Raw genomic sequence first — 24,766 nt, 5'->3', positions numbered from 1 at the left:
GTGCTTACACGTAGTTAGGTAGGGAACGTATGAACGAACGAGAAGATAAGAACGATATCAGCAGCAATGGGCTGGATTTTCACGGGCAGAAAAATAATAACGCAGTATTTCGCTGTCGAGTTTTTAATCAGTAGGAATGCCGATAAAGCAGGGAACTAGAGTCCCTACGAAACAGACTCATGCGTTACCTAGCGCGCGCTGGATGCTGATTACCCATTTTCTTGGCATTCCTATCGGCCAAGAACTAGGCAGCAAAATATTACGGTAGCATTGTATTGCACAGGAAAATCCAGACACTCACTTCCTTTTTCTATGCGCGCTTCGGATTTTCCAGCACCTCGCTCACTCTACCTTAATAATATCTCTATGGTCTCTGATTATAGTTTGATGGCTAGTTCATGGATCCGGCACAGAAACTGGAGTCGTGCTAGTCGGAATTTTAGATCGACTTGACAGCTTTCGCTCGTTCCGATGGTTCCGATCAGTAGGCGATAATACGTCTTGTTCCACCTGAACAAAAGAGGCTATAACCTTTGACGTGTTAATATTTTAAATACGAACGGTGTTAGAGGGAAGTTAATTGTGAGTTGTTGCTTAATCGTGAATGATACTTAGTAACTCGGCTTTGTTTTAATACATTCCGCTCCTTCGCCATTTTGGCCTGTCATCAGCTTGCGATAAATCCACTCGGTGAACAATTTCTTGCCAGTTTATTTACCATCTTGTGAAAGCCGCACGTTATTTTTCACTTGTTTATTGAATCGTTGTAACGTTTAACTTACTTAAAGAATAAATTTGTCCTTTAAAATCCATAAGATTGATAGAGATGTTTTTTTACAGCAGTGGGATGGTACATTGAAGACCGTCCACGTTAGGGATTCCTGCATGGACCGATCTCAAGAGTGAGTATATACTTCCCTTTTCACTCCCAATTCTTTCCTTTCTTTAAACTAAGTGAATTACAAGTAATTCATTCCTCCTCCCGAACCACGCCTTCCAAGACTAACAGGTGCAACCGGAAGTTAATTCTTTTAATCCATTTCCTCCGGCTCCGGGGTACCGTGACGAAAAATCACTGACCATGACCATTGGTGCACCAATTATTCGTTCGCACTCTAATTTACAGTATAGAAATTGTTGGATTAATTATATAGGTATTCATCTGCTGAGCTTCTGTGAGAAAAAAAACTATAGATCTACTTTTTTTTATCTCCTCCATTGTTTTTGTTTTCGACGTGAGCGACACGCGAGATAGGTGGACCACGACGATGCATTTTCGGAATATGGTAATTAACCAAAAATACATTCAAGCAATCATTTCCCCCGTTATTATTCTTATGCGGTATTCAGGTAACGTAGGGATTATATTTTATTTCATTCGACACACGATCAGAGTCTTACTTAACGAATATCCATAGCGTCGTATAAGGTCGCCGCCCTGCTGCTTTACACTAGAACACCTTTTGAGGTGTGAGTATAACGTTATTAAGCACCTGCCTAGGTTATTCAATTTTTCTAACACCTCGTGGGCGAGTTCGTTTATCTGACAAGGACGTCGATGTCGCCACATCTGATTGAATTATCATTTCATTACAATCATTGGATAATAAGATGGTGTTACACTTTTTCACGATTTACTAAAATTTATATCAAATTCATCGTTTACAAAGAGAAATGTTGAGATATTCAGTAATACCGTTTAAAAAATTAATCTAGTCGAAGTTCTGCACTACTTCCTGCATGAACATGGCAACTCGTATTGTCAGTGTTTGGTATATTTTTCTCATTATCGAACTTTGCAACGATAAATCAAGGTGAAGCTGCCTGATTCTCTACGAAAATGTGAACATTGATTTCACGCAAATTGCGTAACACTAAGAAACGGATTCAAAAGACTATAAACGTTCGGTATTTTACTGCTCTGACTGATTTTTTCAAGTCATTTTAACGAATTGTACCTCTCCAATTAGGCCATTACTTACAAACCATCAGATACGTGAAAAAATATTTGCTTTCTATGTTTTCTTCCGATTTATTAGAAAATCTTGTATAAAAAAAATTCAGAAAAATAGGAAGTATTTTTATATAAATTTTGCGGGTCACTTCTACCCGTTATTTGTGAAAAAAATAAGAAAGATATCTGCTGAAATTCACATCGAAGTTATTCTGCGAAAACGTAAATAATCTTCGAGGAAATAATTTCATTCACGAAAGGAAGCTGCGTAAGCTGGCCAAGATATATCATGTCGTCATGCTATGAATCATCACTCACTCGGCAGGAGCAGGTCTCCAGTCGTCGTTCACTGGTTGCATGGTCACTGACTGTGTACGCATAGCGTGAATACATACATAGATGGATAGGTGAAAACTAGCAATAAAAATTTACTCTGCAGGTTAAAAACCACCAAAATGATAAATTAAGTTGAAATAAGTACCATCAACAATATCCCTATCTACAAAAATCCTGAAATAAAAATCTTTACAGCCGAGTACACAACTTTTTTTTTCTTTTGTTAATAAAAAATCAACACTAGAAGTCAAGAATCAATCACGAAATGAAAAATTCGGAGGATGCTATTGAATGCAAGATTGAACTTGAATTTGATCTGTCTAAACTGTCAGCATCAGTCGCAACAATTATACGAAAGATCTTCTAGGTACCTTCTGAACTAAAAAAAAAAAAAAAAAAAAAAACTGTTTAATGAATAAGTAAAATTCTTTTGATGGGCGATAGATAAATCGTTATAAATCCCAAAACACGAAGAGAAGAAAAAAGCAGATTTTACTAAAAACTGCAGAAAGAGAGGGATGCATTAATGTTTTTTGTTTTTCCTTATAAATAATACCCGTGTCAACTGTATTTTTGACTATAAATGTAGCGGATTTTACTCCGCACACAGTGGCTTTCCCTGTTTCAAGAGTAAATTCTGCATGTTACGAAGGATATTTTATCAAAAAACCTGATGTATCCATCTTTTCCTGCAGTTTTGAGTAAAATCTGCTCTTTTAATCTCTCCATGTATGCCCGCATAAAACGGACAACCGTAATCCGATTCGCGTGAATTAATTTTTACTCGTCATTTTTGGGTATAAAAATGTAGGGACGCGCTTGTGATTTCAGCAAAATTTTTGTGCGAATTTGGGAAAGAGTAATTGAGTAATTGCGATGTTCTGTAAACTTGTATCTGTTAGATATCACACTGAATTAGGAAATTATTTTTTTTAAACTCTCCCATAGTATCAGGGTGTGAAGGCTACTTACTTTTAATGAAGGTAAAATGCGTTGGAGTATTTATCGGGATACCGCATTATCGATGAAACGTGATTGTCGCGTTAAAAAAACGCGAAACTCTTCACTCTACCTTGACCGTGGTTATTTAGCGTAAAGTTATCGGCGCAGGCGTGGAAACACCCCCAATTTGGAGGACGAAGGTACATACATACGTACTGCGTATAGGTACAGCTATATGCTTAGGGGTAGAAACACGGGGAAACGCCACTCAGTGGTAGAGGAAACGCGACGAGGAACAGGGCTGCTCTCTTCGTCTCACATAAATATATATATATATAGCGGAAATAAATTTATTCTCGTATATTTTTGTACTTTCGTGTGTTCGGATGATGAATTGAATTTTTTTTATGAATAGAAAAAAAAAACGACCGATTACCATTCCAAGTGCTCTCGTATATTATATATTATATATAGAGTGTGTGACAACTGTGACAATATCTCTCGCGAATGTCCATAGAATAAGAAAGAACAGAGAAAAACAGAATGAAATATAAATTGATTTAATTGAATATTTAGTACGTTTCGTATATAATAAGCGATTAGGTAGGTTGAAAGAATAAGAAAAAAATTGATACAAATTCTTTGATTACTGATGGGTAGAACAGATATGTCAAAAACGCTGAACGCTTATAGAATGTGAGTAACACGTTTATTGGAAATATGTTTTGTATTTCTCATCCTCTTCGTTTATCGTAATTTCGGTTAATTAAATTTTTTCCCATTCACCTGTATAATATGATATATCTACATCATACATTTTATGTGTAGATATCCATCATTATTCAATCTGTGAACAGATACTTTGGATGCTCACATGCGCGCATCATTATTTGGCATAAATACTCTATAAAAAGACTCTCTTTATGTTTCTCTGCTTACGGACATAACGCGATGTTATTAATGTTGAACTTCAAAGCGGAGAACGTGTAAATTTATCTGCGCGATACACGTTGATTGTACTCACTGCAATGTCTAGGATTTTTGGGAAGGAGAATATGTACAATCGCGTAGTGCATCTCATTGCAATGTCAAATAGATACATCATCTGATCATTCAAGGTTCACGTATTTATCTTCACGCAGTCTAAGTAATTCGACAGTTTGTGGCTTCGGTGAATGTAGTATCTCGTACAATATTTATAAACGAAAATAACACGATGTATAACAAACGTGTGCGGTAGCGAATTACATTACAGACAGATTTCATTGGAATAGATATTTTGCCGCATGTGTCCTTGTGCCAGAACATTTTCAAGCTAGATGACTTATACATATTGTGGTTTTGTATCAAACTACTTTATCACGTGTCTAGGGCGTACAGAAGTGATGTTTATGTAATCAAGTCATTTTCCGCCTCTTCGTATCGTGAACAAATCTCATCTCTCTGTTTGTTATGCGCATACTTAATTCCGAAAGAATTTAAAAAAACAGCCAAAGGCAGAGTTGATTTTCTCATGAACTCAAGGCTTCTGCGCTATGTCTATATTTGTACCTTCATGAAAAAGAAGAAGAAAAGATAAAAAAAAATCTTGTAACCTGTAAAAGGCCTATCAAATTTCACCGATTTACAACGTCTTACACACACTTAACTGTATTTCGTCTTTTTTCACATGTTACTATCCATACATTTGCTTGCGCGTATGCACGGTACGTACGCTGTCGCATTGAATCGAGGCGTGATACGCGTGCGCGAGAGTATTGAGCTTTAACTTATTAAACTTCGGTTCACGCGCGTCCCTGACATGGGGTAAGTTCGTATCCCGATTCGTTTTCAGATATAATTGATCCCCCTGGGATTCCTTTTCACTCATTTTAGTAATAAAAATAAATAAATAAATAAATAAAATAGTACACATGTGAAGCAGCCCGTATCCTCGCAGTTAGCGAAATATTCACCGAGACTTTTACAGGCTCATCCTCCGCAGTCGTTACCTCTTATTTATTGATTTCAACTCCCAGTCGGTCTTGACTGCAGACTCTCTCGGTGTCACGTAGCTGTCGGCTTCTTCGCCGTGAAAATAATCCCCTGAATTAGAGTATAACGCTAGATAAAGTTTCCGTTTGTCCTTCTCTTCTACCGTCGTTGTGCAGGTGCTATTGTCAGTTCATTCCGGTTCTTGGACTACATAGGTACCCTGGCAAGGTGCTCATGATGCTCACTCTCGTGTAGGATTGGTCACAGGGTGAAGAACACGTTTTCATTAACCCCTCGCGCGGTCCTTCGTTATCAAGTAATTGGAGATGAACACCTTTTTCATGATAAATTCAATTATCTCGGTGAACATGTTGAGTTACTATAGTTTCTACATATACCCTGATGAAATTACTTTTTCTTTGAAAAATTGTAAAAAATTATGGTATTTTGTTTTACAATAAGTATAAACGGTTTTCTGAAAAAAGAAATTTACAGAATCACCATTATACTGAGTTGTAAAAAATTTTCAGCTGAAATATCAATTTTTCGAGAAGAGTTTTCTGTCTTTTCTTTTCTTTTCTTTTTTACAATCCGCAAATTTAAAAATAATTGATCAAAATTTAAACTTGTCGTCAGAAATGTCATAATTTTTCATGCCCATGCTTCACTAATTTCTTTTTTACTCATGTATACATATATCTAATCTATCGAAGAACCGAAGCGAATTGATATTCTTCACAGTGAATTGCAATGTACAATTTCTACTGGAACCTACGACACCATTCACTCTTGGAATAATACCATATGGTTTTTTTTTTCTATATTATTCTAACATTATTGTATTTCAAAGCTACCATCGGTGAAATTTAGATCTTCCGACATTTCATTTTTCCATCTATAACTATGAAACTTCTGAAACAAACAGAGTTTGAAAGTCTTGAGCCACTTTTTATCCAGAACAATCATGAAACAATTTTTCATTTTATTAATCAACGATAATTAATTATCGATTTAGAGCATTGGTTCATTGAATTTGTACCCCTTGTTTTATTTTCAGTAAGAAAATCGAACACATTGGCAGAATGACAGCCATGACACAGGAGGAGATAGTAGCCGGCGCTCGGACGGTGGCCCAGGGACTGGAGGCTCTTCGCTGTGAACACGGGGGACTCCTGCAGGGGCTCCAGTCTCAGGAGGCACCAGCAGCGAGGGAAAAGGCCAGTCTGATATCGAGGAATATTGAAATGATTGAATTGGGTCTTGGGGAAGCACAAGTCATGATGGCTTTGGCTAGTCACTTACAAATGGTCGAAGCTGAGAAGCAGAAACTCAGAACGCAAGTTAGACGATTGTGTCAGGAAAATGCGTGGCTCAGAGACGAGCTTGCCGGAACTCAACAGAAGCTGCAAGGCAGCGAACAAGCGGTATGCAGCCTTCCATTTTGTTTCCTGCACATTATTCTCACCTTGCGTTTATTCATTTAGTAATACCAATAACTAGTAATAAGTGTTTACTGAAAATATGCAATAAATAATTGAGTTGTTGGTAACTGAATGAATCAAAAGCGAGATCAAAAGAAAGTGGAATTCATGGATTTATGTGTTTCTGGTTTTGCTTTATATATATGAATAGTGAATAAGAAAGTTCGCAAGATTTTACATTTCACATACAGCATTAAAATCTGCGTAGCTTACAGATTGATCTTCAAATTTATTCTGGACTTGCCAACAAGTAATACTTGCTTCGTCGTTGTGTTAAGTTAACATTAATAATTTAAAACTCATTCTAAAGTAGAGTTTATTATAAAAATATTACCATCTTATTCTCTAAAGTGCATCATAATTTTTCTTCATCAGGTTGCACAACTAGAAGTAGAGAAGAGGCAGCTGAACTTTATGGCTAGCATAAGACAGTTTGATCCTGATCCACCAACAGAGGATGAAAATACAAAGGATAGGCCCAAAGATGATCCAGTTGTTGACCTGTTTCCAGATGATGATAACGATGATCGAAGTAAGTTATGTTGCTCTTTGTTATTCACAATTCACTTCGAAGAATTTAGAACCACCTGATAATTTCCGTTAATTGATAAGTTGTGAAATAATTCTTGTAAGTCATGCGAAAGCTTTCGTTATGACCATTGCCATGTTTTGAAATTGACATTGTCTTGTTTTTCAGCCATGACACCGACTCCACCATCTCAGTTCGCTCAACAGGTGAATGCTGGATACGAAATACCAGCACGTCTACGTACTCTACATAATCTTGTTATCCAATATGCGAGTCAAGGGCGTTACGAAGTCGCAGTACCACTGTGCAAGCAGGCGTTAGAAGACCTTGAAAAAACATCTGGTCATGATCACCCCGATGTTGCAACAATGCTAAATATTTTAGCTCTAGTTTACAGAGATCAAAACAAGTTCAAAGAGGCAGCAAATTTGCTTAATGATGCTTTAGCCATCAGAGAAAAAACTTTGGGTGAAAATCACCCAGCTGTTGCTGCAACGTTAAATAACTTGGCTGTTTTATATGGTAAACGTGGGAAATATAAGGAAGCTGAGCCCTTATGCAAGCGTGCATTGGAGATTCGGGAAAAAGTTCTTGGACGTGAACATCCAGATGTTGCAAAGCAGTTAAATAATTTGGCGCTTTTGTGTCAAAACCAGGGAAAATATGAGGAGGTATGTTATTTCCTTTGAATTGACAATTCGGTGTCCAAAAATCTTGTGATTTCTGAAGTTTTTGAAATTTGATTTCAAAGTACCTATTAAGTTTTCAATCTTTGAAACGTCATGAATAAAATTTATTCTTTTTAGCTAGACATATGAACCATACGCACCTTTCAGTGTAGTGAATATACAAATATCGTTTATTTTAACGATTTCATCATTTTCAATTTTGCATCTAATTTCTTTCGGAATTTGCAAAGTAACAGTTTATTGTTTATCTGCTTTCAGGTTGAACGCTACTATCAACGTGCTTTAGTAATTTATGAATCAAAGTTAGGGCCAGACGATCCAAACGTTGCAAAGACAAAAAATAATCTTGCCTCTTGTTACCTCAAACAAGGAAAATATAAGGAGGCGGAAGTTCTCTACAAACAGGTCTTAACGAGAGCTCATGAACGTGAATTTGGGGCAATTGAAGGCGACAACAAACCAATATGGCAGGTGTGTTGAAGGGGTACATATGCGCTTATTAAAATTCATTCCCATCCTCTTTCATGTACAGATATGATCATTCCATACGTGTTACAGTTTTCAAAAATATAGGTGTTCTTTAAGTAAGTTTTAACTTACAGTAATCTGATTTCATAAATGGAACAATTATTTTACACTCAAGTCAGCAACCAGCAAAATTCAATCCCAGCATCTATTAAAAAATTTAACTACCGTAGAGTTTTGATATTTAGTTCTAGTACCAAACAAAAATTTCATATAATTCTCATAAGACGGTGGGCGTTACAAAAAAGTCCCATGAAAATATCGCACTGATGAACATGTGGTACTTTGTAGAGCGTCTTTCCTTAAATTCTGTCAGAGGTTAGCATTCTGTTTAGGTTTTATCTTTTTGTCTTTTTATCTGTGTATCTATGTGCACTGTTGTATTCACTTCCTGGATTCACCAAGTTTCATAAAGGTCTCAGCCCGTATTACGCTGCGTCTTTATCATTCGATGTCTGTACCGGCAGTTCTTCAGGAAAAGTATATGTCATAAGAAATTGAAACACGACGTAGTTAGTAAAAATTATGACAAAGTAATGCTAGAGGCGTGCAAATACAGCAGAGGAAAACAAAGCTAAGGAGAAGACAGAAGTGACATTAGAATAGTATTAATAATACAATGTATAAGCAAGTGCAATTTCAGTTCTAAAAATATGTCTTTTAAGAAGTGTAATCACAAGAAAAAAAATTGTATAATGGAAGGGCATGGAACATACTACACATTATTAATGTTATTACAGGTAGCGGAAGAGCGTGAAGAAAATAAGCATAGAAATAAGGAAAACGCTCCATACGGTGAATACGGTGGTTGGCATAAAGCAGCAAAAGTTGATTCACCTACAGTAACTACAACACTCAAAAACTTAGGCGCACTTTACCGGCGACAGGGAAAATACGAGGCGGCTGAAACGCTTGAAGACTGTGCGTTGCGGTCACGAAGAGAGGTAATTTACACATATTTCATTGAATTTAGTTAGTGCTACGTGATCAGATTTGGGTTATTCCACCTAAGAAGTGACAGTCAAGTGACATATTATTTCATTTTGCGTGCTGGTAAGCCTCTAGGAGCTGTTTTTTTCCGCAAAATAGTATTTTAAAGTTATGAAAAAAATTACTAAATGAAAAACGAAATTTGTTTTACGTGGAAAATATCCAGAAAGGCAATCACGAATCTGAAAAATCACGCTTGAACTACAAAGTGATGGAGAAGCTTTTAAAAATAATTTGGCATATTGGTTCTAAGTAGTTCCCAAGAAGTGAATCGTTGAATTGTGTTATTAAACGCCATTTGTTCATGGCCTATGAATCGATTGAATCTGTGCATGGAATACCCTGTACACAAAGACTTCTCCCAATAATTGACAATTATTTTGATTATTCTATTTCAAGAACGGGATCGATCTAAGAGCCAACCATACCAGTTTCCTTTCGCAATTCATGTACATACAAAACTATCCGACAGCTAAATTCTTGAAATTGAAGAAGCTTTACCACTAGTACAGAATGTCTTTCTAATCTAAATTTCGAATGGATGATCTATTGTTTCAAGTAATCATCTGGAAGTAAGTAAGGGCCAACAACGCATTCGTTTGTGGAAAAACATAATTTTTTTCGACTGGCCACTCATATTGGTAACCCACCTTCAGATAAGATATCCTGCGAAATTTTTTGAATCTGTATTCACAAGGAACGGAACTTTTGGGCATTCTATATTTTAAACTCTATGTGAAGGGAGAGGATGAATATTATCGTTCTACGCTGTATTTCAATGGAGTTGACCCATTCCCTTAACAAAATATGGAAACTTAGACAAATTGAATGCTATAGTTTTATCGTGTCTAGATGTAATTAATTTAAATTTATTGTAATAATAATGTATTCATACTTATATTACAAGCCGCATGTACAGCAGGTGAGTCTAAAGAGCGGTATTTCGAAAAAAGAGTAGTATGAATAAGCATGTTAATTTAGCAGTCAATTTTTTCTTTATCTCATTTACTGAATACTAAGCTAAGTGCATGGTATAGCGAGGCGAAATACTGGGAAGATCAACAAAATGAAAGTTCTTAATTCAAAGAAATGACACATGGTCTCAAAATCAGTCTATTTGACTAATTTACAATTTTTTAAGATATCTTATTTAATTTTGAAATGCTTATTTATTTCGATGATAAGATGAGCATTAAGCGAACCCAAATTGTGAATTGGTGTACGTAATTAATCATTCGAAAATTTTATGGATCTTGTTGGAAAAAAAATTGGTAAAACACATATTATCAATCATTAAAGTTGAGTAATTTCAATTCGGCTAGCTTGTTGCTATATGTATAGTATAAAAAATAGTGAATAATGATCTCATAATATAATGGATATCAGTAACTTTTCAATTATGTCGTATCACAGTCAATTATATCGATACGTATAATTGATTTCATGAAAAATCATTTCGCTTGCTATTTTCTGTTCAGAAGTAGTACTTACAACTTCGAGATGAGTCATTCGCGGTTTTCGTTTTCATTTCTTTTTTTCAACTTGTCAACAGGCACTAGACTTAGTGAAGCAAGCGAAAGTAGCACAGATCCTTGGAGATGAAAAAGGATCAACAAGGCGAGGCTCACGATCGAGTTTGGCAAACAGTGAGCAAGAACAGCATGACGAGGTGAGTAAACTCGCTACGTATATTCTCTAATTATTATTCGCACCGCATGCAGTAGCACACCATTAGTCGTCTACTATCCTTTTTCTTCTGTCTTTTTTGTTTTTTTCGTTGTCCGGCCCGAATCCACGATTCGACGACTCGACACTCAATCACAGACCTCGCTGCCGTTGGTACAAGGGGCGCTGCACGAAGAACAGTCTGGCCATCAAGATGCTAGCCCAAACAAACCAGGACTCAAAACCAAACTGTTCAATGTTCTTGGAATTCATTCTTCTACGTAGGACGTTGTTCTGATTGTTTGATTGTTCTGTTGTTTGTTCCTTTGTTAACTTGGGGGTGTTTTAGATAACGCAGTACTAGATTCGTCGATATTTATAGTTGAAAAAAAATTCATCCAACTGAATTTTCTACGTCAACAAAGTATACTCCTCAACTACATAAACGGCTTTTAATTTAACTGAATTCGGAAATGAATATTTTGCTTCTAGGCTAATAATTAAATGTTTCTCAGGCAAGTTTTGCGTTCAATTAGGTGAAAGATTTGACTTCAGAACTGCTGTTTTGGCATCATGTTTTCGGATAAAATCTTGACTCGAGGCTAAATGGATCCGATTATAGATAAAAAATTATTTCCGTTCCAAATCATTCAACAAGTCTTATCGTTCAATGGTTTTTCCATCCTTTCATACTAACCTTGAAGTAGAAAAACCTGCTACAAACGGATGACGGTTTTTCGGAGAATAAGACAAGTTATTGAGTGCTTTCAAAATTGACTGATTTGTCATTTCTAGAAGAATACAGTGAATTAAATTGCTAAATCGGATCGAACCTTTTATATGACAATAATATTACTTGATATTTGAAAGTTGAAGCAGCATTTTACCGAAGCAATTGATGATGAAATCGATTTGTCAGGGCTGCTTCATTGTCGCGATTGTACATTTTGTTGAAAACAAAAGTATTTACAATAATATATACGTTTGTGCTCGCAAAACTATTTAATCATGCCTAATACATCGTTGGTAATCAGATATCGTAGAATTGTGCCGGGATAAATATAACGTATAGTCTTCCTCTGTTGAACACATTATGGATAATCTATTCACAAAACAACTATACAATTTAGTACCCTATTAACCAAATCACTGTTATCTTGAAGCGATAATTCACAATGATATACTATTACACTTGCTTTGCATAACTATATAGTTGAGTATAGATACGCAAAGGCAATTTTTTAAACACCGTATTCAAGAATGTAGGGTGGGGACGAGGCTCGATGTTCAAGTCATTTATATTCACAGTGATTCTCTTGTAATTTGATACAGTCTACATTATTCTATTTTTGGTAAAGTTTACACTTTACAAGGGCTTTATCATAATTTTACAAAACGTTCAAAACAATTTTATATTCCGTTTTTTTAGTGTATCAGTCTCTTTTTATGTCCTGCATGTGCATATTTCTAAGAAAACTTCAATTTTGGGTACATGAGTATCGTTTTATTTAGTTCACTACGTTGCGCAAAACTTTTCAAACTTAGGCGAAATCATTTTTAACAAACTCATTCATTTTTAGTTAACAAATATACCTAATACGGATAAAAGAAGAGCTTTATGTTCAATCAAGATTCGGCTCATATTTATACAGTCATAAAATTTGGCAGATGGATGCCAAAAACAAAACTAGTGTGCGCACACACACAAACACACACACACACACACACACGCCAAGATTAGTATTTAATAAACTTGTAACAAAAGCCTTTTATTCAGTATAAAACGCAGAAAAAGATGATTGATAACGCATACAGGTCACGCAGAATATTTGTCAGGCTATTTATAAAAGTTATACTTTGATATGAGGGACCCTGTATTATTATTTTTTTTTTCTATTTTCATTTTTAACTAGATAGAATAATTAAGGTTCTTACGAAATAATAGTAATTGTTTAATTTTATTACTAGATAGAATTCAAGTCTAAGATTTCAATTGATTGTTCCAAGAGTTTAACGAACAGTTATTGTAGAAAAACTGTAAATCAGTGGATAGTAGTGCCTTGATACTTTAACAAATCAATAAATTATTTTACAACAGTGAAAGATTATTATTTATATATGTCTTCATTGTCATAAGATACTGTTATGAGTCCTTGTCTTTTTTACTGCACGGTATTAACTGTTTCTTATAGGCATAAGAATCCATTCAATTGGAATTTTAAAAGCAGCATTGTATTGATGCAAAGCATAATTGAGTAACAGTAGAGTGCCTTCTCCGATAATTCCTTTAACAAAGTATTATCGTAGTCTAGATGATTGATTAATTATTGTCACGATTGATTTTCATTTGAAGCTCTTCTGGCGAAATAATCAGAGTTCACTGTTGTACTCATTCAGAATACTAAAATTTTGATTAACGTTGAGTGTGTAAACCAATTTCGAAGACAAGATAGTGTGATGATATGCTTCGAAGAATGCTTGCATATCGTATGACCATACGTTGAGAACTTAGGTCATAATTATAAAATATCGATCATAGTTTCTAAATTAAAAATCGGGAGCCTTATTGAAGATGTTGGACTTTATTTCTGTCGCCGATCGTCATCTCAGTCTCTAAGATATTATTTCACGTGGTATTCCATAATCAGGATAGAGAACTCAGAGGTTTTTATGCATCTTTACTTTCGACTCAGATTAGGTTTTCTTTGATATACTTGCGTTGGTATTTTTTCGATTTCATTTGAATACCACAGGCCTGGGGTTTAGGTACGGATGCCAGCAGATCATCAAAATCGAAATAACCAGACGGAATGTATCTAAAAGAAACAGGTGCGTAATGGTAGTTTACTCTCCTATTTATGGTTTTTGAATGTTAGCGAGTCAGTAAAATGCAAACTTAATTATTCGCACATGAAGGGTCTAGGCTTGGTTCAATCGTACCATAAGTTTATGATTGTTTTGGAAAAGTAAAGTCTAGACTCGACATGCAAATCAAATGATCATTATCAGTTTATGTGTACATAGCATTTAATGTTTTAACTGAAATTTTATTATCTGCTTGCTTAGTGATATAGAAGTAACCCCTCTCCCTGAATCATTTAACAATCCCACCTCATAATTCTTTCAGACTTAATTTGTGAGTAAATCTTACATTAACTGAGGAAATTTAATGCTTCTAATAAGACCCACAGTCATTGATGTGCTAATGTAAAAGTTGTATATGTTGCACGATTACACCTGAAAGATGACCGTTACAAATATCCAGACAGTGCGTTATCACATTGAGAATGGATAACAGCTGTTTGAATTTTCATGGATAATGACTAACTAGATGACAGGGAATGTGTGAATTCTTGCTTGGCTTGTCTAATATTGATGTGTAGTTTATTTTTTGACTGTAGATTTCGTTGTGTCTGCAATCATATATATGCTCGTTTTTCATAAATTCCGTCTATTTTCATCAGAATATTGAAAGTATACAAAGTTCAAATAGTTTCTATCGTTCATTACATCAAGTTGCACATGTCATGCTTTTCAAATTCAATTTATTTTGAATTGAACAAACATCGAGCAGACAGCTTTAATTATTAATTCAAAATAGTTTTGTTACATTCTGAGAATTATTGTTTATATTGTTGCGCATATATTGCCATAATAAAATAAAATGTTTCTGCTTGACATAATTCCATTCTTATGCGTAAATTAAAGTTTGGATAAAATATTCATCCTCAAATTTGGATCTAAAGAGATTGAGGTCATTGTTTCGAATAAGTTATGGTAGATAGTACGATTTTTTCTTGTTTCAGGATCGCAAACACGCTGTTCGTGCCCAGTAACCAGGATATAAAAGAAACATTCAAACAAAGGCCAAGGACTCACCAATGTTTTACTGAAATGTTGCCTGATGTCCACAAGACCTACATCATTTGGTTTCTCAGCACATTCCAGCTGCTTTTAAATTGATACGAGATTTCAGGCTTATCTAGGTGGGTTCATTAAATACTTAATCCAGTCCAAACACAGTGATCACCAAGCAAATGTAACCACTCCTTGATATGCTCATTTTAGGAAACAAGTGACAACGATTCGAAATAAAAATTTAACTCTAATGGTAACCCCAATTTTTTTCATACTCATATTAGTTCAAATATGTAAAAATCTGTTATGGATGAGCGCATATTATCAATTGTACAGTAAGTTATTATGTTCTGCATGGATTATATTTCCCCAAGTTTCACCTTTGCAAGCCTGTGCTCTGTATCAAAATGAATCGTTGCAACGTCAAAATCTATTTGCACAGATATAGTAACGTAGCGGAATAACTTTGTGGCGTTATCACTTTCTAGTTCATCATGTATATTTAATTGAATGAGATAAAATGAATACGTACATAGAATGGAAAAAAAAAGAAAAAACATCCAAGTAAATACTGACACATTTCAAGCGATTTTCGCAGCATGTAATGTTGTTAAATTGACTGGAAAATGGAAGAAAAAACAGTAACAGATAACAGACATATTATCGCTTTGAATGCTATGTGCAAGTACATTCCCAATGAGTGTTTACCGTGAAGAATGAAGTTGTTATCTCGACGATTGAAGAACGCTCTGTGATGTTATCGTTTGCTTGGTCTTCTTTTTTTTTTTTTCAATATATGTAGTGCAGAATTGGTCAAGTTTTTCATTTGTATTACTGTGTGTCCTATATACAAATATGCAATATGCTTTATACACATTATTAGCTTGAATTAAAGGCATTTCCTTTTTTAAACTATGACTTACTATTACTACATACATCGATTCCATGCTATGATGTTTCATTTTCAAGTTATTTGGTGAAAGGTGTTTTTCTCGAGCATACGTCATGTAACTAATGATTTTTAAAAACGTCTTACAATATTGTGTAAATGTTTTTAGGCGACCCAAATCAAGATGTTTAAATTAGTTTACTGTACTTAATAATGATATTGCAAGGTTTGTACTTTTTTTTACACAAGTAATCATATTGAAAATGGCCGTGTGCTATGTATATTTGTTACCTTCTAATTGCGATTGGCAGCTAATTTATTTCGCTGTTTTTTGGGTAATCATCCAGAGTAGAACTATCTCTCAGAGATGATAATAATTACGTTTGTAAAATTTATAGTGGAACAGCAGTGTTTGATGAACAATTAGTATAACAACAGAGGTCAGTAGATTCGGTTGTTTGACGTGGTAATCCCACCGATAGCTATTCTAAACAGTTAGTAGAAGGCTTGTGTTATAATTTTATCTTTTTGAAAATATTCTCAGAAATTATCAACTATATAATATATTTAATCATGTATAGCACTGTGAAAACAATTATATGAAGTGTAACAAGGCGGTGATTGTTAAGCATTTGAAATTGCTTGGGTTTCAACTGATTAAGTTCCTTGCAATGTGAGAAAAACTTGAATTGCGTGAAATTTGTATTTTATTAAACAGAATAACTGAAGTTGTGTGAAAATTTATACATTTTGCTACCAGTAATCATTTGGATTTTTGTTAGATTTTGTTTGCAGTATTAGACCCCTCTCCTGTCTCTGGGCCTTTTTTTAATAAGACTTTATCAACCCAGTGAAAATGAGGACAAATATTCTATTCTCAAAAACTGTTGTAATTTGATTGAGGTGTTGCGAATAATCTATTCTTAGTATTTAATAATTAAAGTTAGGTTACATATTATTTAAGTTCATATTGTTGGAGAAAACGAAGCCTATCTTATAATAAAAACTATGAAAATATATAAGCTATATTTCCTTGTGACTAAAAAACGGCGATTATCATTATTACGAAAAAGAAAAACAAAATAGAACGTGATAATCTGTAAGCTTTGGTTTATAATAAATATTCTAACTTGTATACTGAAAATTAATTCGCAATCAATGCAATGTGTATACTTTTATAAAGTAAGTTCCAAAAATTTGTTTTATACTCGAATTTATATTCCTACCTATAGTTTTGGGACTTAAAATATTTTTACCTTCAATGCCACAGCTGGGCATTCGGTAGAATTTAGTAGAGCCGTGTCTTAGTCAAAAGCAATCTTGTGATATATGCTCAACATATAGACAGCTTTGAAGAAAAAAAAATTTGCTGTATACATTTCTTTACAGGAAAGATTTTATTTTGTAACATAAAATTGATAGATGCCAATATAGAACTCTTTTTGTCATACCACGACTACGATAAACGGTTCTCAACCGATTGGAACCAAAAAACGAAGTAGTTCAAAATTTTCTAAAATATTGTATCTCAAAGTTGACTTTGTGTAAAAAACTCGAAAAAAAAAAATAAATTGAGAATCTTAAAGTCGCTCCCATAGTCTATAAAATAATTGATACATTCAGATAAATATAAAAAGTACACGTTCGTGTATTTGATCGACATATATTTTTCCGTTGTATAATCACGGAGTAGATATTTTTTGTTCAAAATTCTCTCAACTTTTCAATTTCAAATGACGACGCGACGGTATGTTACCAACGTTTTTCACGCCGTAATTGTTGGTTAAGAAGAACTTCTCTTACCGGCGTGGTCAGCGAAGAATACGTGCAAACCTGCCCAGAACCATCAAATCCAGGGCTGTGAGTCCTTGGAAATAAATGTATACTGCCTAGTGCTGCCACCTACTGTGAAATTTGAATAAATTCTAATCTGTCGACTAAATTTAATATTTTGAACTCGATTCGATTGAGGTTATATACGTGTTTATTATTGTTATTGGCACTTGCCGGTCTACAAAAAACTGTCATCGGTCTTGGAGTGATATGAACGACACTGAAATTGATTATCTCTTAACCATGGACACCTTTTTGACACAAATTGGAGTTGGGCAGCGGACACCTCACGATAAGTTCTTCGACGACACTTATAAAACATGTAAAATTTTCCTAAGAAAAGGTGTTACAATTATCGACGATGAGGAATTGTGTCACGAACCGTTAGTTTAAAATTTCATGATAATCATTTATTATGTATGATTCTAATATGGTTTGGTAGATTTCTCAAATCACCTTCCGGCAAATCAATGATTTTTGAGCATTTTTCACTTCTTGGTTCACCTGATGATATAGATTTAATTTCAGTGTAAAAGAATTCACATGTAATGTACCTGGCTGCACAGCTACATTCCAGACGCTTTTTGACTTCGAGGTGCATTATAATGGATCGCATAGATACATTTGCTTGGAGTGTAAAAAGTGTAGACCGAGTGCCAGGCTTTTGGATATACACGTAGAAGAAACCCACGATAGTTTCTTCAGAGTCTTGGCTGATCGGCAACCGATGGTAGACTAGCTATAACGAAGCATGCTTTAAAATTAACAGTTGAATGATTATTATCATGTATTTTGAGAGTTGTAAGTACATAATTATTATTTCAGTATCAGTGTTACGTGTCCGAGTGCGAAATGAAATTTAAAACTCCGGCAGAGAGGCGAGAACATTCTATAGCAGTGCACAAATATCCCAAACACTTTCGTTTTGACGAAGGAAATTGGCGGAAAGGCAGAGGAGATTCTGAGGATCTAATGGAAGTTGATAAGGAACAGCAGTCTACCAAGTCGGAAAAAACTATCCCTCGATTAAACAAGAATCAAAAGTGTAGAACATTTCGTCCCAGTGATAAAGAAATACCATCTAAAAATCTTCTCGTATCAGTGACTTCAAGTTCCGTGGGAAATGTTGCGTCACCAAATAAAACTTCCTCTTTATCCTTTGTTCCTAGGCAGGTGACATCCTATTCAAAGGTGCTTTCGAAGCAGAGTAATTCACACAGGGATGTATTAAATAATGGATGCATGATGGAATTGGCCGATACTCTACCACAATGATCAAAATCTTTAAAACTTTATTTTTACCCTTCAAGACGGGGTCAAGAAAAAATTGTAAAGTATTTTTATGTATTGATATATTTTTCTTAAGATGGATTAGCGGTTTCAAGTATAGTCAACGAATCAGCGAAACTTGTAATTCGTTTTCATTATTATCATCTGACGAAGTACATAATTCAAATGTTATTGAAGGAAAATGAACGAATAAATTGTATATATGTCAAAGTAAAAAAATGTTTGTTTCTTTATTATAAATATAGCATCTTACATATTGCAACTGTATTTATTTTTACAACAGGGAATTTTTGATTTTTCGCCCAACAATATGATTCACTCAATTCTTTAACCCTAATTCTATAATTTATATTTACACTGTATCGGTTCTTAAATTTAAACTTAACAATCTACTGACTATGCCAAGTGATGAACTTGTACGCCGTCTGTCAACTATTACGTAGAGGCGATTATTTTTTAATTCTCATGATTGTATCGCTTTTAAGAATTTATAAACATACATTTACACTCGAAGTTTCGATTCGTAGAAACAAATTTGAAAATTAATTGCGAGATGAAGCTTTTTGTGAACAAATGGATATATAGTGTTGCAATAAGATACTTCGATATCGTGCAAGTATAAAGCCAATTTCCATTGTATTTATCGAACACAAGATGCATTACTTTTTCAATTCTTCTAAAATACGGTTGTGAAAATTTTATTACTCGTCAAGACTGTCTACACGTCTCTGGAGTGAGTAATTTGGAAAGACCAGTGAGTCTGTAGTAACCTATTGATAATGAAATGTGCTTCTCTCATACAATTTCCGATTCTTGTAATGTAACTGGGTAAAGTTTAGAATTCGTGTAATATTCATCGACTTTAAGTTGCATTCAAAACGCAAGTTCTCACAGTGAGCTATAGTTATGGAAACCGTGCTCTAAATTTGGTAAGAGTATTCTATACATATGGTACTTAGAATACAAACCGACAACGAATTGTCCGAAAATGTGGTAGCGAGGGAAAAATATCTGTTAAATTAGTTTGAAAAAAGGATGGTAAACATATGTTATCCACATTGTTTCCGTAGTTGTAAAGCGATTATTTTAGAGCATCGTTAAAGTTCAAAAGTCTGTAGCTCACGACCACTGCTTGGCTGGTTCCAGCTCCGACAGTCGATATCTCATGAGTTTTGATTCGCTTGATTGTGCTCTAAAAATTTTTCCCCGACAAGACTGACAATGAGAGGAAAGAATTCTCCTTACAACATACTAATACTGAAAGAAATCCATTGTTTGAAAACTGTGCTTATCGTTACTTCAATAATCCAACATCGGTCTAAAGTCACCCATATTCACTTTAGAGCAGATGTGAAAACGCTTGTGAACAAAGCATCAGTCCAAGATTTCGATAATTATTAAATTAATCCTGCCTCCAAGACGTCAGGCATGCCAGCATTGCCTCCTCAAAAGTAGATCTGCTAGGTAAGTCTCACATACAATGTACCAGTCAGATATTTTCTAATTCGAGTAGACCATGCACCTGAGTTTGGCAGTTTCGTTTCTAAGTGCGACTAATTCGTACTTAAGTTTAATGTTCTCTTGTTCCAGGAAGGCGGCTCTGATGGCAATTTCATCCTCTTTCGCTCTCCTGGCGTCTCTGGACCTCTTTGCCGCCTCATTATTCTTCCGTCTTCTTTCCCAGTAAGCAGCGTCTTTCTCGTCCATCGTGCTGGTGGGAAGACTTGGACTTTTGGCCGTCGTCCTCCTCATTTTGATGTTCGTTCCTTCGTTCGTCTTTTTAACGGATTCCAACATCCGCTTCCTGAACTCGGAATACGCTTCGTTCGACGTCTGGTCACAGATCAGCTCCGTGGTTCCCATGGACAAAGACAGTGGATCTTTGGGGTAAGCTTTGAATGGTCTCGGTATTTTTTTACCCATCTCCGGCGAAGACTGGGACGGCGTTACGGCCAAACCGATCATCTGATGATCCAGGGTTTGCATTTGAACGGGGCTCGTTGACTGACTCTTCGAAATTAGATGACCCTGGACCATCGGATTGTGCAAATTCGTTTGCACGCCACTTTGAGAGCTCGCGAGAGACGGTGGTATGGAGAGACCGACGACCGGGTGAAAAGGCATCGACAAATCGCTCGTAGTTGAGTTTATCTGATTGTAGATCGGTTCGTACCGAGTTTTTCTCGGCGAGTCGCCCTCCGACGGAGGTGTCACCATGCACGAGCGACCCTCCAACGGGCTTTTCCTTTCAGCGTCTGCGTAGTGTTCGAGACTACGATTGTCCTCCTCTGACGGGTGCACCGTACTTCGCACCAAGTACGAGAGTGGATTCTCAGATGAGTAACGCTTGCAGGATAAATCCAACACCGGTACTTCGGCATCTGATTGCGGCTTCATTTCCCGTTCCTCGTTGCTTTGCGATGCGGTAAAATTCAGCGGCTCAAGACTTCCCACATTCAGGGGAAACATTCTGTCCATCGATAGGCACAGGGTACCTAAAAGTGATAAGGGATTAATTATTTTCGTCGCCACATCGCGTGAAACAGTAATTTATTGGCGTAATTTTAGTAATCCCATTTTCTGTGCTAACTTCTATCAAAAACGAAAATATTGTATAGTTTTTACAAGCACTCGTGTTTAAAAGTGGACATTCGAAAACAAAAACGTAAATTTTAGGCACTAGTGCTGATAAAAATTACTAACGTTTGTTATATTGCGTTCAAATAAACGATCTAACAAGTTTTGTACATCTCATATTGAAGAAAATGTTTATATTTTCATCGAGTTTCTTTTAGACATTTTTTGTCATCGACCTAAGCTTGACAATAATACTGCCTTGATGTTGTTGAATGAAAAAACAAAAACTACAATTCTTAACTGCATTCACAGTAAAAACACAATTTAAATCTGTCTTCCGTATAAGTAAGATAATATAATTTCGTTCGCTCCGGACATACTTGAAAGCCAAAAATGTCTGTTATTCAGAGTCAATTGTGATAATTATTTTGATTTTTGTTCTTCAAATCACTATTTAAACCGTATTTCACAGTAGTTATTTAGAAAATTGCTTTCACTATTTCGTCACCTTCAACATCGAACGTCAAACTTTGCACCTTGCTACTTAAACTTTATATTACTAACAATAAAGAATTTTTATAGTCAATAGTGTCGGCCGTATGCTCAGTTACACAACTGATGACATTTATCGGAACGTGGATTCAAAATGACTGTCAGTAATCCAAAAATTAATTCACTTAAAGCGCGCTTTAAAATAGTGTGATGCGATTTACAAAATGCAGATCCTAAATAGCTTAGTCATTCGACAACGTATTACTTGGCGAATATAGAATTGTCATAATTATTACTATTACTCATTCGATGTTATATTTTTCTCACCAATGTGAATAAGTTTTTGATCATGTTTTCTCGACGAAATAAAACTCACGAGATTTTATTGCGTGAAAAATTTGCACTCTGTAATTAATATCCGTGAGTGAAAAAGAAAAAAAAAAAACGGAGAATCTTTAATCGCCTATCAATAACCGATACATCAAATTTCTCATACTCATTCTTACCTTATAGAAGCAATCCAAGGTTACACTGTTCTCACTGATATATATCACAACACTGAAGACCAAATATATTTGACGTAAAGAAAAATATCCGAATAGCCGTCTTGGACGCGGATATTTGGCAGGAACCGATGAAGAATTTCCACGATCATTCGACGAGCAAGAAAACCAGTTATGACTCAAAAGGGTGTACTTTCGCTTATATACTTCGCAACCCTTGCAAGGTCTGTGGGAGAGGGTGGAGGGGCCTTGGAGTGGGGAAACTTTCGAGTGACCGTCGAAACGGGGTCTCAGGTGGAGGTGGTGGGAGGCTGACCCTCGGCACGCGTACGCGGCTACCTCTGCTTTCGCCAATTTTCAAACCAAAGTGGGTCGTCTTCGGCGTCTTTGTAGAAGGTGCGAGGGCGGAATCGCTCCCTAAACCTCGAAGGTTACATGTAATAATTAAAACTAAATTTCCACACATTTTCTACATCCTGGATGGTTTTACCGCATAAAATAATAATTAACCTACCTAGATCGTGTCTAATTTCTTATGTTACGATTAACGGGTACCGAAATGTGTTTAAGCTATTTTCCATTTGAGTAATACAGGAACAATCTACTTCCTTCGATTAGATATCTATGACATATTATTATCCATGGAATAAGTGACGTCAAAAAAATATTTACGAGTTCGACAAATTGACTTGACGCAAAAATACACACTGAGCATCCTTAATCCATGGGTACCAATGTGATACGTACTCAGTCGGAGGGATTTTATAATTTTGATGTTCTTTTTTTCGTAAATAAATTACATCGGTATGTGAATTTTGTATTTACTTTATTCTACAACCAGCGGAGGAATTCACGAATGAGATAATGCTTACTTGGTGTATGAATTCACCGTGTTTCATCAAGGCGTACTAAAAAATTGCATTACTTTTAGCAAAAGTGATTAACGTATTGAGTAATCTCAAAGTGGAGAAGTCTCGATCGATTAAACTTGATCATGATATTTGAATTGCGATCATTGTTGAATCTCGATAACACTAGTTCACGAGTGGTAAAAAGAACCAAGTTTAATCGTGATATTATACCTATTTACTTATCGGAATACTATTCGGTAGATCTTGATTGATCGAAACCTCAGGTATTTTTTACTGCGAATTCCGTAGAGCGCTGCTTCTGGCACTGAAGACGTGTCCTGCTGTGCACAGGCATAAAAATAGACTCAAATAAACATTAGATTATCATTATTTTCACAAATAATGGCGCAAGGGATTCGAACTTTGAATGTCCAAGAATGGTGATGTTTTTAGAAGCTGAACTCTAGCGGATTCGTGCACTGCATGCAACTCCCGTCGACAGAAGCGAATAAGATTAAATGCAACTGCCGAACTCCTGGTAATCCCAGGCAGACGTCCCACGGTGTAAATCCATGCAGGATTTTTGAAAATCCAGTTAGTTATACGAAGGTTAATTCTGCCTGAGAAATGAGAAAGTTACGGACATGAAAGTCTACGAAGTAAACGGGTTAGGTTGGAAATTTCGTTATTCTCTTACCGAGGGTTAGGTTAGGTTTAGTTGTAGGTGATTCGAAAATTCAGTAAGTACAGGATCGTGCAATAGCGGCAGCCGCAGCAAGAGGCTCAGTGAGAAATCTCTTTCAGTGCAAACCCTTTGGCTACTTCTGTAGTATTTCAAATCCTTTGTTTCTCAGATTTATGGTCACAGTATTTCAGGTATTATAGAGGTCTTCGACGCACGACTAACCGAATTTGCGTAAAGCGTCATAAATTTAGTCGAAGGGGTTAAGGCCTCTGGAGTAAGAAGAATTTTCGAGATTTCGTGAAATTAAGAATCCCGCTATGCTGTCACCGGTTATTAACGGTCTTAACACATTCTCTGTAACCCATATGCGCAGTTCGAATCCTTACGTATAGGTATACGTATAAATCGACAACTCGTGCGCTTGCATCTTTCAACAGAGGTCCGTAAATTTGGACGTTCGTCGAACCCTCTAACGGCATCAATCCTTATTTATTGCTCTGTTATGATCGGAATTCGTCTATTCTTACGCTAGGAATAGTCGTAACGCTGCAGTTTTGGTCCCACAAAGAAGTAGAGTGACCATAACGAACGATCTGTTCACGTAACTAATTACGTGGGATTCCCATTACGCATTAGTAACAATAATTAATTGGCCACGCTTAGTGTATCCATGCGTAATGCAATTCCCAGTTTCTACATTCTT

At 35.6% G+C, this 24,766-nt stretch overlaps 3 protein-coding genes across 11 annotated transcripts; 2 read left to right on the top strand and 1 right to left on the bottom strand.

Moving 5' to 3' along the window:
* The first annotated feature begins 419 nt into the window (after positions 1-419).
* Positions 420-24,470, top strand: LOC124409486 (kinesin light chain). 9 transcript variants are annotated; one of them, XM_046887112.1, is made up of 11 exons: positions 420-582; positions 841-902; positions 6,264-6,630; positions 7,063-7,219; positions 7,385-7,887; positions 8,164-8,376; positions 9,171-9,374; positions 10,328-10,342; positions 10,973-11,089; positions 11,245-11,366; positions 14,892-16,362. In XM_046887112.1, exons 2-11 carry the CDS (start codon positions 886-888, stop codon positions 15,046-15,048), a joined length of 1,872 nt encoding a protein of 623 aa, XP_046743068.1. In that variant the 5' UTR covers positions 420-582; positions 841-885; the 3' UTR covers positions 15,049-16,362. The 9 variants fall into 9 exon arrangements, 7 of the variants coding, with proteins under 7 accessions (XP_046743068.1, XP_046743069.1, XP_046743066.1 ...); XM_046887110.1 differs by lacking the exons at positions 420-582; positions 841-902 and adding an exon at positions 3,629-3,928 and having other exon boundaries at positions 14,892-15,071; positions 15,154-16,362; XM_046887113.1 differs by lacking the exons at positions 420-582; positions 841-902 and adding an exon at positions 3,626-3,928 and having other exon boundaries at positions 11,189-11,366.
* LOC124409491 lies at positions 17,841-19,261 on the top strand. The gene is made up of 3 exons (XM_046887122.1): positions 17,841-18,048; positions 18,194-18,395; positions 18,491-19,261. Exons 1-3 carry the CDS (start codon positions 17,876-17,878, stop codon positions 18,938-18,940), a joined length of 825 nt encoding a protein of 274 aa, XP_046743078.1. The 5' UTR covers positions 17,841-17,875; the 3' UTR covers positions 18,941-19,261.
* LOC124409490 (thyrotroph embryonic factor) lies at positions 20,401-21,433 on the bottom strand. Its single transcript, XM_046887121.1, has one exon. The coding sequence runs from the start codon at positions 21,431-21,433 to the stop codon at positions 20,456-20,458; it is 978 nt and encodes a 325-aa protein (XP_046743077.1). The 3' UTR covers positions 20,401-20,455.
* Positions 24,471-24,766: the final 296 nt, after the last annotated feature.

Source organism: Diprion similis, chromosome 8 (assembly GCF_021155765.1).
Source record: "Diprion similis isolate iyDipSimi1 chromosome 8, iyDipSimi1.1, whole genome shotgun sequence".
Classification (NCBI taxonomy): Eukaryota; Metazoa; Arthropoda; class Insecta; order Hymenoptera; family Diprionidae; genus Diprion; species Diprion similis.
Note: the sequence above shows the minus strand (reverse complement) of the source record. Positions and strands in the feature narration are given on the sequence as shown.

What these genes read in the sequence shown, in the direction of transcription:
- LOC124409486 (XM_046887110.1), top strand. Translation starts at nt 3,885, where the DNA reads ATGGGTAGAACAGATATGTCAAAAACGCTGAACGCTTATAGAAT. An exon ending in TGCAAGGCAGCGAACAAGCG is followed by an intron (nt 6,631 to 7,062) that starts GTATGCAGCCTT and finishes TTTCTTCATCAG; the next exon opens with GTTGCACAACTAGAAGTAGA. An exon ending in CTTGGAATTCATTCTTCTAC is followed by an intron (nt 11,367 to 14,891) that starts GTAGGACGTTGT and finishes TTCTTGTTTCAG; the next exon opens with GATCGCAAACACGCTGTTCG.
- LOC124409491 (XM_046887122.1), top strand. Translation starts at nt 17,876, where the DNA reads ATGAACGACACTGAAATTGATTATCTCTTAACCATGGACACCTTTTTG. An exon ending in GAGGAATTGTGTCACGAACC is followed by an intron (nt 18,049 to 18,193) that starts GTTAGTTTAAAA and finishes ATTTAATTTCAG; the next exon opens with TGTAAAAGAATTCACATGTA. An exon ending in TGGCTGATCGGCAACCGATG is followed by an intron (nt 18,396 to 18,490) that starts GTAGACTAGCTA and finishes TTATTATTTCAG; the next exon opens with TATCAGTGTTACGTGTCCGA.
- LOC124409490 (XM_046887121.1), bottom strand. Translation starts at nt 21,433, where the DNA reads ATGGACAGAATGTTTCCCCTGAATGTGGGAAGTCTTGAGCCGCTGAAT.